The 12,736-nt window shown below is 37.0% G+C and overlaps 1 protein-coding gene across 9 annotated transcripts in view; it reads right to left on the bottom strand.

Moving 5' to 3' along the window:
* ctage5 (CTAGE family, member 5) overlaps nt 1-12,736 on the bottom strand; it is a 43,414-nt gene that overhangs the window by 14,720 nt on the left and 15,958 nt on the right. For 7 of the 9 annotated variants that reach the window (XR_007424029.1, XR_007424028.1, XR_007424030.1 and 4 more), the window contains exons 7-22: nt 12,478-12,581; nt 11,441-11,551; nt 9,177-9,308; nt 8,471-8,492; nt 8,287-8,375; nt 7,930-8,001; nt 6,020-6,130; nt 5,863-5,934; nt 5,645-5,749; nt 5,371-5,493; nt 3,991-4,099; nt 3,770-3,816; nt 2,969-3,059; nt 2,652-2,790; nt 1,176-1,277; nt 975-1,035 (exon numbers count right to left, since the gene is read on the bottom strand). Coding sequence is in view for 6 of the 9 variants with exons in the window: in XM_049463514.1 (XP_049319471.1) it covers nt 975-1,035; nt 1,176-1,277; nt 2,652-2,790; nt 2,969-3,059; nt 3,770-3,816; nt 3,991-4,099; nt 5,371-5,493; nt 5,645-5,749; nt 5,863-5,934; nt 6,020-6,130; nt 7,930-8,001; nt 8,287-8,375; nt 8,471-8,492; nt 9,177-9,308; nt 11,441-11,551; nt 12,478-12,581 (1,490 nt within the window). In the remaining 3 variants the exon portion in view is untranslated. The remainder of the gene's footprint in view (nt 1-974; nt 1,036-1,175; nt 1,278-2,651; nt 2,791-2,968; nt 3,060-3,769; nt 3,817-3,990; nt 4,100-5,370; nt 5,494-5,644; nt 5,750-5,862; nt 5,935-6,019; nt 6,131-7,929; nt 8,002-8,286; nt 8,376-8,470; nt 8,493-9,176; nt 9,309-11,440; nt 11,552-12,477; nt 12,582-12,736) is intronic. The other 2 variants (XM_049463512.1, XM_049463513.1) reach the window with 2 other exon arrangements.

Genomic DNA, 12,736 nt, shown 5'->3' on the forward strand with positions numbered 1-12,736 from the left:
TGTTCTGGCATCACCTTGTAGGCGATTGTAAGAGCTTTGAATTTGATGCGAGCATCAACTGGTAGCCAATGGAGCTCAATGAGCAGCGGGGTGACATGTGCCCGTTTTGGTTGGTTGAAGACCAGACGTGCTGCTGCATTCTGGATCATCTGGAGTGGTTTTACTACACAGGCCGGGAGGCCAGTTAGCAGGGCATTGCAGTAGTCGAGGCGTGAGATGACGACCGCTTGCACCAGGAGTTGGGTGGCCTGTTGCGTCAGAAACGGTCTAACTTTCCTGATGTTATAAAGCGCGAAGCGGCAGGACCGAGCAACCGAGGCCACATGGTGCGTGAAGGAGAGCTGGTCATCAACCAGAACACCCAGGTTCCTAGCAACTTTTGCACACAAACACACTATAATGCTGATGATAAATCTATATGTTCTGCAAGCCCATATATATATATATATATATATATATATATATATATATATATATATATATATATATATATATATATATATATATATATATATATATATATATATAAGTTTTAATATAATTTTTAGAGCTGTCAACTTTAAAGCGTTCGCTTGTGGTTAGAACGTGATCTGGTCTCGATTTGACTCAATCAAATATATTCTTTTTAATTGAGCTAAACTGCTGATAAGGTGCAGTTTAATCTGATATTTTAGCCAGATAATATACTGCTATGAACAAATGCTGTCTCTGCTGCTGCTCCATGCTGTTTACACACTAAGAGAGCAATATGTGCAGCGCTCACTGCTCATGTCCCAATAAAAACACTGTGTTTAAAAGCATTCTGTGTTAAAGCAGCCAGCCAGCTCTGACCAATCAGAGGAGACTCTGATGTCCTCACGTGGTTTATTGGTGCACATTTTGGTGCATTTATGTTTATGACTGTGTGAAAACAAACCAAACAGAGGGAGAAACACTTAAAAATAAAGAATGAATGATTAAAAAGAAAAGCACACCTGGTTTCTGTAGGCCTGGCTGGTCCGGTCCAGCTCCTCCTCCAGATCGTTAGCTCTCAGCCTGAATCACAGCAGAATCAGGTATTTAATTTAAGCTTGAAAATATGTCTTTCAAAAATTACTAATACATATTTTTAACTGTTTCTTTAATAACGTTAATATCTGAACCGTGTATCAGAAGTGTGTATATGCAGTTCTGACCTGTACGTGTTTAACTCCTCTGCAGCCATGTTAATCTTTTTCCCAGCCTTGTTGAGTTTCTCCTCTTTCTGCAGCCGTTCCTTCTCCTCCACCGTTAACATCCTGAACACAAAAACACAATCATCCACTACATCAGTCAACGTGCTGTGATTTTTAACACGTGGAGCAGAAATATGATCATATATCTGCTAGAATATGAAGATGAATTAACTCCTATAGTTTCAGCGTCCGACAGGATCTCATTTATTTCCACTACCACACTCTGTTTACACCCATACACAGACTGAGAAATCCCAGAATACTCTGATTAAGAGTAAATACATGCATTGAGAAATGTCTTAATAAGATTGTAAAATGATTCATTTAAGAAATGGGAGTATGCTGTTTACATGAATTTTTTTTTAATTTAAACAGATTTATTTAATGTAAATGCACTCACTGTGTGATACTCTAATATAGGGGTGGGCAAAATAGCCCTAAAATAATATCACAGCATTTCGTGCTATTTTCGTGATAACGATACTCTTGGTGTTAGGACAAAACACTAAATAAAAAAAATAAAAAAAATCTAGAATACACTACTGCAACAAAATATAAAATTTTATTTGATTAATTCATACGATATGATATGGCACACCCCTAACTGAGATATTAAAAAATACAATAATTTTATCAGATTTGTAACAGAAGTCAATGATCTAAAATGTCATGATACTAATGCTAATAATGCACTCCAAATATCTCCATATATCCAGGATTAAAGTAATATAAATGATACTGGACAGATATAATCTGTCTCTAGTAGATATATAATCGGAAATAAGAACAGTGTGACTTTTTCTTTTCTTAAAACAGTATTAAAAAAAAAAAAAAAAAAGTAGAACGATACGTACGGATGGTACGATATTTCAGGGTATAATATCATTCATAATATTCAAAAATGTTGTTGATGTTATTGCATACGATACGATATGGCACTCCCCTATTCTGATATATATATATAAGCATGGACTGAAGTAGGGGTGGGCAATATTATATCGTATACAATATATTGTGACACAGAAATATCGTGATATTAAAAATCCATATCGTGATAATAGAGATGTTCTCATTATTTACTGTGAAGCTTTAGGTGTATTTATTGTATAATTGTTTTAGTTTGCAGTTTATATGCATGCACTAAATATTCTGCAATATTTTTGCTGCATTATATTATTTTATGCTATATTATTTATTTTGCCACATTATGATTATGCTGTTATACTATTATATTATATTCCTGAAATGAATTAATTATTTTAGTTTTCCTATATCGCCAAGTATATCGTTATCGCAAAAATACCCTGAAATATCGTGATATTATTTTAGAGCCATATCGCCCACCCCTAGACTGAAGTATAGTGTATGGTAAAGTGAGAGTATAATTCCAGGTCATTTCTCTTTATGCTGAGTAATAATGAGGGTGTTGTCAGTAACCTGTGCAGTTTGAGCTCGTTCTCCTGGTACATCTCGGTCATGATCTGCAGTTTCTGCTGCAGCTTCTGGATTTCCGTGGTGAATGTGGAGCTGTCGGACTCCAGAGACTCTTTCTCCTGCTGGAGCTGCTGGATCCCCTCTAAATAATTAATAAATAAAGAATATGCAGAAATTAATATAAAAATACACCTTAAAAATTAATTACAATGTTTATCATTCAACCAATTTGAATCTAAATCAGAAAATCTGATACTACATATGCGATAGATTTTTCCACCTCGTGATTACTATCTGTGTAAATAAACTGAACTGTGTACCTTGGAGATCTTCTTTGGCTTTAAGTTCATCTGAAAGTTTGGCAAACACTCGACCTTTATCCTCCTCTATAGCCTTCAGATCTGCACTCATCTGCAGAGACAGAACCAACACCTACATTAGAGGTACCGTTCTCCAAAAACTGCTATTACACAACAGGCACTGGCACTGGCACAGGCCCTGTCACTGGCACAGGCACTCACACAGGCACTGAAACACAGACACAGGCACTCACACATGCAGAGGCATTCACAAAAGCACTGGCACAGACACTCACAGACACAGGCACGCACACAGGTACTGGCACTCACACGCGAACTGGCACAAGCCCTTGCACAGTCACTCACACAGGCATTCACACAGGCACTGACACACACACGCACTGGCACTCACACAAGCTTTGGCACTCACACAGGCAATGACACAGGCACTGGCACTCACAAAGGCACTGGCACAGGCACTCATGAAGGCACAGGCACTCATGAAGGCACAGGCACTCATGAAGGCAAAGGCACTTATGAAGGCACAGGCACTTATGAAGGCACAGGCACTGTTACTGGCACAGGCACTGGCACAGGCACTCATAAAGACACAGGCACTGTTACTGGCACAGGCACTGGCACTCACACAGGCACTGGCACAGGCACTCATGAAGGCACAGGCACTGTTACTGGCACAGGCTCTGCCACAAGCCTTCGCACATGCACTTGCACAGGGACTGGCACAAGCACTCACACGGGCACCGACACTCACACAGGCATTCGCACAGGCACTTGCACAAGCACACGGTTTAGTAAAGGTACCTTAGCTGCATGGATGAGCTTCTGAAGTTTCTGCTTCTGCTGAACATCTGCAAGAACAAATTAAACCAAACTCTGAGAGCATGCATGAAAATAAAAATTACATTTAATTCAGAGAAGATTTTAAGTTTAACACGCTTGGAGGAGAACACTAATCCTGTTACGCTAGTGTTTCGATAACTGCAGGACTTCAGGGGAGATAAGAGGAGGATATATATCTGTACCTGAAGCATCTCCATTCTCTGATCCGGTAGCAGCACTGCTGCCGTCCACACCGCCCTCCTCCTCCTCCGAATCCCAGTCCTTCATCTTTAACAGACAGTCTGTTAACGACTGAAACAGAAAAAGAAAGAAAGAGTGAGAGCTGAATTAGAAAAGCATCCACTGATCTTTACGGAATTTTTGCAGTTCAGAACACCATAAGGACCGCTTAGTGTGTACCACGTTTACTGGGAATACACCATAGAAGCTAATATTACCACCCACAGCGGACAATGCAATGGGGGGGGGGGGGGGGGAGAATGATGGTGACCGATGGCTTCTGGCTAAAATTGCCTGTGTGAACAGCAAACAGCTACATGACTATAACTAACGATTAACATCTGTAGATTTTTTGCAGCATACTTAATCCTTGCTCTTTCTTTCCTAGGGTGGTCCTGATGAGAGTCGGTTTCATAATAGCTCCAGAACATAAATCCAGATGTATGTTTTTCTACAGTCAGACGATAAACTTCTATATAAATTTATAGAATTCATACAATGTATTTTTCTGGATTTTATTTTTGATATTCTATCTCTCCCTGTTAAAATTAACCTACACTTATTATTATAGACTATTTCGGTCAGTGGGCAATCATACAAAATTAAAAAGGCAAGGGACAATATAATTATTTCCTTCACTGTAAATGTTGTTTTAATTTTACTACATACAATATCATTTATAACATTGTTAACATTTGTTGGTCATTTTGTCCAACATGGTTTTATTTTGAAATATCTGCTTATGCTGCTGATGACAAACAGCTCTGGACAAAATGAAGAGATCACTTCAGTTTCTGAATCAGTTTCTCTGATTTAGCTATTTATAGGTTTATGTTTGAGTAAAATGAACATTGTTGTTTTATTCTATAAACTACAGACAACATTTCTCCCAAATTACAAATAAAAATATTCTCATTTAGAGCATTTATTTACAGAAAATGAGAAATGACTGAAATAACAAAAAAGATGCAGAGCTTTCAGACCTCAAATAATGCAAAGAAAACAAATTCATATTCATAAAGTTTTAAGAGTTCAGAAATAATCAATATTTGGTGGAATAACCCTGGTTTTTAATCACAGTTTTTTTTTTCATGCATCTTGGCATCATGTTCTCCTCCACCAGTCTTACACGCTGCTTTTGGATAACTTTATGCTGCTTTACTCCTGATGTAAAAATTCAAGCAGTTCAGTTTGGTGGTTTGATGGTTTGTGATCATCCATCTTCCTCTTGATTATATTCCAGAGGTTTTTAATTTTGTAAAATCAAAGAAACTCATCATTTTATAGGGTGCTCTCTTATTTTTTTTCCAGAGCTGTATATGATATGTATGAAATATAAATACCTTGATGCGTTCATCTTTATTAGTGCAGTCCTCCACCATGCCGGCGTGTGATCTCTCACACATCCTCTTCTCCTCCTCCAACTCACTGAGCCTCTCGCCCCAGCCCTCAGCCTCCTGCACCAACTATACACACACACACACACACACACACACAAACACAAAACACCAAAACACGGTTATACAAATAAATAAAACACTACTGCAACAATGCAAAGCATTAAAAACACAGTATAATAAATTTTTGGTTTAGTATTGCTGTCTGTGAGGGTCTTACCTGAGCTTTACTCTCCAGCAGCATGGTGTTCTCCTCTCTGGCCTCCACAAGTTTCTTCTGCAGTCTCTCTGTGTTCATTTCATGGATCTTTAGAGTGGTCTTATCCTGCAGAATTAACACACAACTTACATTATTCAATGAATTATCACTTGTTTAAGAATTTAAACTCTTTAAACTGTTCTAACTTTTGACTGGTGCTGTATTTTCACCATAGTTACCTGTTCTAACTGTACTTTGCGTTCTTTAGCGTCCTCCTCCAGGTTTTTTAACGTATTTTCCAGTTCTGCAAGCTGGAGCACAAATAAAGAACAGACTTACTAAACAACCAACTGCAGAAAAACTAAAATCTTATATTCATTTAAAAAGTTACAGTACCTGCTCTTCCTGCTGTTTCCTGAACTTGCTCTGGATCTCCAGCTCCTCCTGCAGCCTCTCTATATCACTCCTCATCTCAGCATTCGACTGATCCAGTTTCTTAGACATCACCTTTATAGAACCAGTGCAGGATGATTCAGATTATTCCCATGGAAACGTAAGATTTAGGTAAATATCAATATAATATACAGAGAGAAGATTTAGATTAACAACAATATACACGGCTGTGATCCAGACCAATAACATTGTATAAGGATATTATTCAGATTATTAACAGTGTATCTTAATGTGATTTGGATACATAACAGTGTATAGTGATGTGATTTGAATACATAACAGTGTATAGTGATGTGATTTGAATATATAACAGTGTATAGTGATGTGATTTGGATATATAACAGTGTATAGTGATGTGATTTGAATATATAACAGTGTATAGTGATGTGATTTGAATATATAACAGTGTATAGTGATGTGATTTGGATATATAACAGTGTATAGTGATGTGATTTGAATATATAACAGTGTATAGTGATGTGATTTGAATATATAACAGTGTATAGTGATGTGATTTGGATACATAACAGTGTATAGTGATGTGATTTGAATACATAACAGTGTATAGTGATGTGATTTGAATATATAACAGTGTATAGTGATGTGATTTGAATATATAACAGTGTATAGTGATGTGATTTGAATACATACCAGTGTATAGTGATGTGATTTGGATACATAACAGTGTATAGTGATGTGATTTGAATACATACCAGTGTATAGTGATGTGATTTGGATACATAACAGTGTATAGTGATGTGATTTGAATACATACCAGTGTATAGTGATGTGATTTGGATACATAACAGTGTATAGTGATGTGATTTGAATATATACCAGTGTATAGTGATGTGATTTGGATACATAACAGTGTATAGTGATGTGACTTGGATACATAACAGTGTATAGTGATGTGATTTGGATACATAACAGTGTATAGTGATGTGATTTGAATATATAACAGTGTATAGTGATGTGATTTGAATATATAACAGTGTATAGTGATGTGATTTGAATATATAACAGTGTATAGTGATGTGATTTGGATACATAACAGTGTATAGTGATGACATTTGGATACATAACTGTGTATAATGTAGTGGACACATAACAGGTGTATAGTGATGTGAATTGGAGGTATACAGACATGAATCAGATTATTATAATGTATAGTGATATGATTTGGATTATTAAAGTGTATAGGGATATGACAGATTATTAGGGTGTATAGTGATATGATTTGGATGCATAACAGTGTATAGTGATATGATTGAGATTAATATAGTGTATAGTAATATGATTGGAGTTATTATAGTGTATAGTAATAAAACTGGGATTATTATAGTGTATAGTAACAAAACTGGGATAATTGTAGTGTACAGTAATATGATTTTGATTATTATAGTGTTCAGTTATATGATGTAGATTGATATAGTGATAAGACTGGGATTAGTATAGCGTATAGTGATATGAACTGGATTAGTGTAGTGTATAGTGATATGATTCAGATTATTAAAGTAGACCGTAATATATTCAGATTAAAATAGTGTGTAGTAATATGATTTATAATATTACCATGTTACAATTCAAATTACCATAGTGTATGATATGATTCATAATATTAAGTGTATAATCATGTGATTTAGAATAATAACAGTGTGCAAGAATAGCATTCATATTACTGATTACTGAATATAGGGGTATGATTTACATTATTAACAGTGCATAAAGGTAGCAAAAGGGGATTATGGAAAATAATTCACAATACAAACCATATACAGTAGATATGATGCAGGTGTTTAGTTTATAAATCAAATGTATACTTGTGTGTATTAATGAAACAATCTTCCTACCTCGAGATTTTCTTTTTCTGAGGCCTGAGCTGCGACTCCTCCATTCTGCAGTGCAGTTTCCAGTTTCTTAAACTGTTGAGAGAAGCATTCACACAATTACTCTTCACTACTGACACACTATTTGACTCCACCCTCAGCTCAAATAAAAAAAAAGGGAGGGGTAGATTGGGAGGGGCAGTGAATGATGTATGGGTTTAGGGGTGGTGCAGGAAGGAGTGCTGATTGGGCTGAGCAGTGTGCCTCTGATAGCGGTAAAAAGCAGACTGACTGGCTATTTCTGGGGTAAAATGATAAGCTGAAATTTTTACAGATTTAATACAATTATATAAAAATCATACAATTTACAGCTTAACCCACCTTGTGTTGGCACTCGCTGAGTGTCTCCAGTACTTTACACTTCTCCTCCAGAAGCTCGGCCACTTTTTGTCCCATTCTCCTCTCTTTACCTTCAAACCAATCAGAGAAATATATGAGTAAATATGTCCAAAATTGTTCTGATTGGATAATCAGTAAAAGATCGAGGCTCATAAAGAGAACTTACTCGCATAAAGTCTGCTTTTAATCTGAGGAGACACAAATATGATGAGTTAGATTTTTTTATTATTTTAGAATGTTCTGCATTGTAGATTAAAAATTAAGGCATCCAAACTATGAAGAAAAACACCAGGAATTATTTATTAAATCTAAAAAAGTGTTAAACAAACCAGAATGTGTTTTATATTTTATATTCTTTAAAGTAGCTCCTCTTGTTTAGATGATCAGTTTTGAACATCTCTGCTGGATTTTCTCAGTCAGTTTTATGAGGTACCTGGAATTCAGGCATTCAGTTAACAGCTGTGCTGAACTCATCAAGAGTTAATTACTTGAATTTCTTGTCTCTTAATAAAGTGTTTGAGAGCATCAGTTAAAGTAAAGTAGTGAAGAGGTAGAGTTACAGGTATACAGTGAATAGTGAATATTTGAGTAATGTTCTAATATATGTTATGAGAAGCAAAGAAAGTGCAGTCCGTCAAATACGGTATGATGATGAAACTGGCACTCATCAGGACCGCCCCGGGAGAGAAAGAGCAAACATCATCTCTGTTGCACAGAGAGCCACCTAAATGCTTCACAGAGTATTTTGGTTTGTTTAACACTGTTTTTAAGTTACTATATGATTCCTTATGTGTTCCTTCATAATCTGATAGATCACTTCTATATTCATTTACTATGTAGGGATGTATGTATGCTGATCATCAGTTACTTACAGACTGGATGAACCTGCAGCTAAACAGAAGTACAGTGAAGAGACCCAACACACTGGTGACCAAAACCACCTCCCAGGGCAGGCCGTAAAGGTCAGGACCCGGCCGGATATCATCAGGAAGTGACTGCACGACCTGCAACAAGAAATCCACAGAGATCAGACATCAACTTCTCTACGAAAAGAGGAAGATAAAACCGAACACTTCAGCAACACCAAACAGAAACACGTCAGCAGCCGCCACAGCAGATCAAACCCTGTATTACAGATACAGGAAATATCACTGCAGTAAAATAAAAACGTACAGCCTACAGCAAGATAAAGCTACAAGAGAGGGGTTTCCAATAAAGTGGCCATGCAGGAACTGTGATATGTTAAAGCTTACATGTTACAGCAACACATATCACCAGCAAATGCTAGATTATAAATAAAATAAATGACAGTAGCTAATACTCATTTTAAATATTTAATTCCCAACTCAACATTTAAACATCAGATTAATGATAATTCACATTAAACACAGAGATCAACCTGTATAAAACATCACCAAAAAAAAAACATTGTTATTGTATTATAGCAGCATTAGTAATGAAGGGTTATCTCAGGTAGGTAATCTAGGTAATATAGAGAAACAGAGCTAGCCACTATTAGAAACATAAAACACATTCCCTTTCGCTTTTACTCACTGTGGCCACTTTATCAGAAACACTTAAAGAACTATGTTTTGAAACCCTGGCCACTTTATTAGCAACACCTGCTACCATGTTTGTCTACTCACTGGCCACTATATCAGAAACACCTACAGTACTATGTGCTTAATCACTGGTCACTTTGTTAGAAACACCTGCTACCCAGTTGGTCCACTCACTGGCCACTTTATCAGAAACTCTGGCCACTTTATAACAAACACCTGCTACCATGTTCTTCCTCTCACTGGCCAATTTATTAGAAACACTGGCCACTTTATCAGAAACATCTACTAACCTGTTCTTCCTCTCACTGGCCAATTTATTAGAAACACTGGCCACTTTATCAGAAACATCTATTAACCTGTTCTTCCTCTCACTGGCCACTTTATCAGAAACACTACCTATCCTGTTCTTCCTCTCATTGGCCATTTTATTAGAAACACATTCTACCCTGTTCTTCCTCTCACTGGCCACTTTATTAGAAACACTGGTCACTTTATCAGAAACTCTGGCCACTTTATTAGAAACACCTGACACCCTGTTCTTCCTCATATTGGCCACTTTATTAGAAACACTGGACACTTTATTAGTAACTCTTCCTACCCTGTTCTTCATCTCTCTGGCCACTTTATTAGGAACACCTGCTACCCTGCTCTTCCTCTGATTTGTCACTTTAATAGAAACACCTGCTTCCCTGTTCTTCCTCTCACTGGCCAATGTATTAGAAACACTGGCCACTTTATTAGAAACACCTGCTACCCTGTTTTTCCCCTCACGGGCCACTTTATCAGAAACACCTGACACCCTGTTCTTCCTCTCACTGGCCAATTTATTAGAAACACTGGACACTTTATTAGTAACTCTTCCTACCCTGTTCTTCATCTCTCTGGCCACTTTATTAGGAACACCTGCTACCCTGCTCTTCCTCTGATTTGTCACTTTAATAGAAACACCTGCTTCCCTGTTCTTCCTCTCACTGGCCAATTTATTAGAAACACTGGCCACTTTATTAGAAACTCTTCCTACCCTGTTCTTCCTCTCACGGGCCACTTTATCAGAAACACTACCTATCCTGTTCTTTCTCTCATTGGTAATTTTATTAGAAACACATTTACCCTGTTCTTCCTCTCACTTTATTAGGTAGAAATCAACAGATAAGCTATGCTACATGAGGAGGAGCTACAAAAGAGGGGTTTCCAATAAAATGGCCAGTGAGGAACTGTTATATTAAAGCTATTCATCAGCAGCAAATCCTTAATTATAGCTAACACTGATTTATATCAGATTGTAAAGGAACGTCAGACAATGTTTTAACATCAGATTAATGATAATTCACATAATTAAACACAGAGGTCAACCTGTATGAACAGCAGAGCTCAGACACTAGTGAGAGAGTGAAGCACATATAACACAACGCTTAAATAAAACTTTAAAAGCCACAATAATACTAATAACACTATATTACAGCAGCATTAGTGACGTTTATTTGAATTAACTGATACGTATAATAATAATAACAGTGTTAGCTTAGCTTAGCTAGTTAGCCGGTTAGCCTGTTAGCACAGAGTTTACCACACACATCTCTAATCTTCTCCAGCGCCAGACTGTAGTAAATCCTCGCCGTTCCCGCGATATCACTCGCCTCGGGGGCAGCAGACTCGCCCTTAAACTCCTCCGCCATCGTTAAATCCTGTTAAATATTGTTAAATAATGTATTAAAGCGTTTTAGCTTTACTTTCATTTATTTATTTAACGCTAGCGCTAGCTATCGGCGGCTCCATAGCTATAGCGGCAGCGGAGCGGAGTACACGCCGACTGCACCAACTGCTGTGCTGTGGGGGAGTCCTTTTGCAATATTTAGTGCTAAAACTAAATATAATTTTATTTAATATTTTTTATTTTTTGTTCAAAACAGTCATAAATATAGTAAAGTAAAATTAACTTATATTATTAACTTATTTCTTAATTTAATTTGGGAACAACCGAATTCACTAAGGGAAATCGTCCCTGAAAATGACATGGTTCATTCCACAGGGCATTCCCAATTGCAGAACGCCACAGTATACATACAGTATGAGAGAGTCTCAAGTTTAAAGAGACAAAGCTGATTAAACTATGTTTATATGTTTAAAATGTTAAATATATAAATTAATGTTGAATAAAAGCTTTTGGAGCTCATTTAATATTTGTAAAAAGGCGTTTAAATCGATATTTTCTGTGTTTAAAGTGTTTAAAGCAAGTTTGAGCCACATCCACAGCGATACGTGGCAATAAACAGCTGATATAATCATAATATTAAAGAATATATTTTTCCTATAAGTTTAATGACACGTTCTAAATTTAAACACCACATCCATACTCACTTTCAGCTCTTCCTTCATGTCTATGGACAGTCTGAAGTACCTGACATGCTACAGCTGCAGTGTTAGTAGTGTTATTACTGCCTGTCTGAGCTGTTATGCAGAGTCTGTGCTGACAGGTCAAGTGCACAGAAACCAAACACCAGTCTGGACTGAGTTTACAGCAGCAGCAGCAGCAGCTTTGTGTCTTAAAGGAGCAGCACTTACTTACAGCTCAGCTTCACCTGCTGCAGGTGTTTAGTTTCCCAGCTCTTACCTCATACATGACATCTCTCAGGTGTGCACTCTTCTGTATGACGTAGGTAAAGGTGTAGGAAGTGCCTTCACCCACAAAAGCTGCATACCGGTACAGATCTTCTGCTGTCAAGGCAAACAAAAACAACAAATGTACTGTAGATTATGACACACGTGTATATACAGTACCAGTCAAAAGTTTGGACACACCTTAAAAAACATATTATGCTTTACATTATTCAAAGTAGCCCTTCTTCTGTTTAACTGATCAGTTTTACACA

Source organism: Astyanax mexicanus, chromosome 14, assembly GCF_023375975.1.
Source record: "Astyanax mexicanus isolate ESR-SI-001 chromosome 14, AstMex3_surface, whole genome shotgun sequence".
Taxonomy (NCBI): domain Eukaryota; kingdom Metazoa; phylum Chordata; class Actinopteri; order Characiformes; family Acestrorhamphidae; genus Astyanax; species Astyanax mexicanus.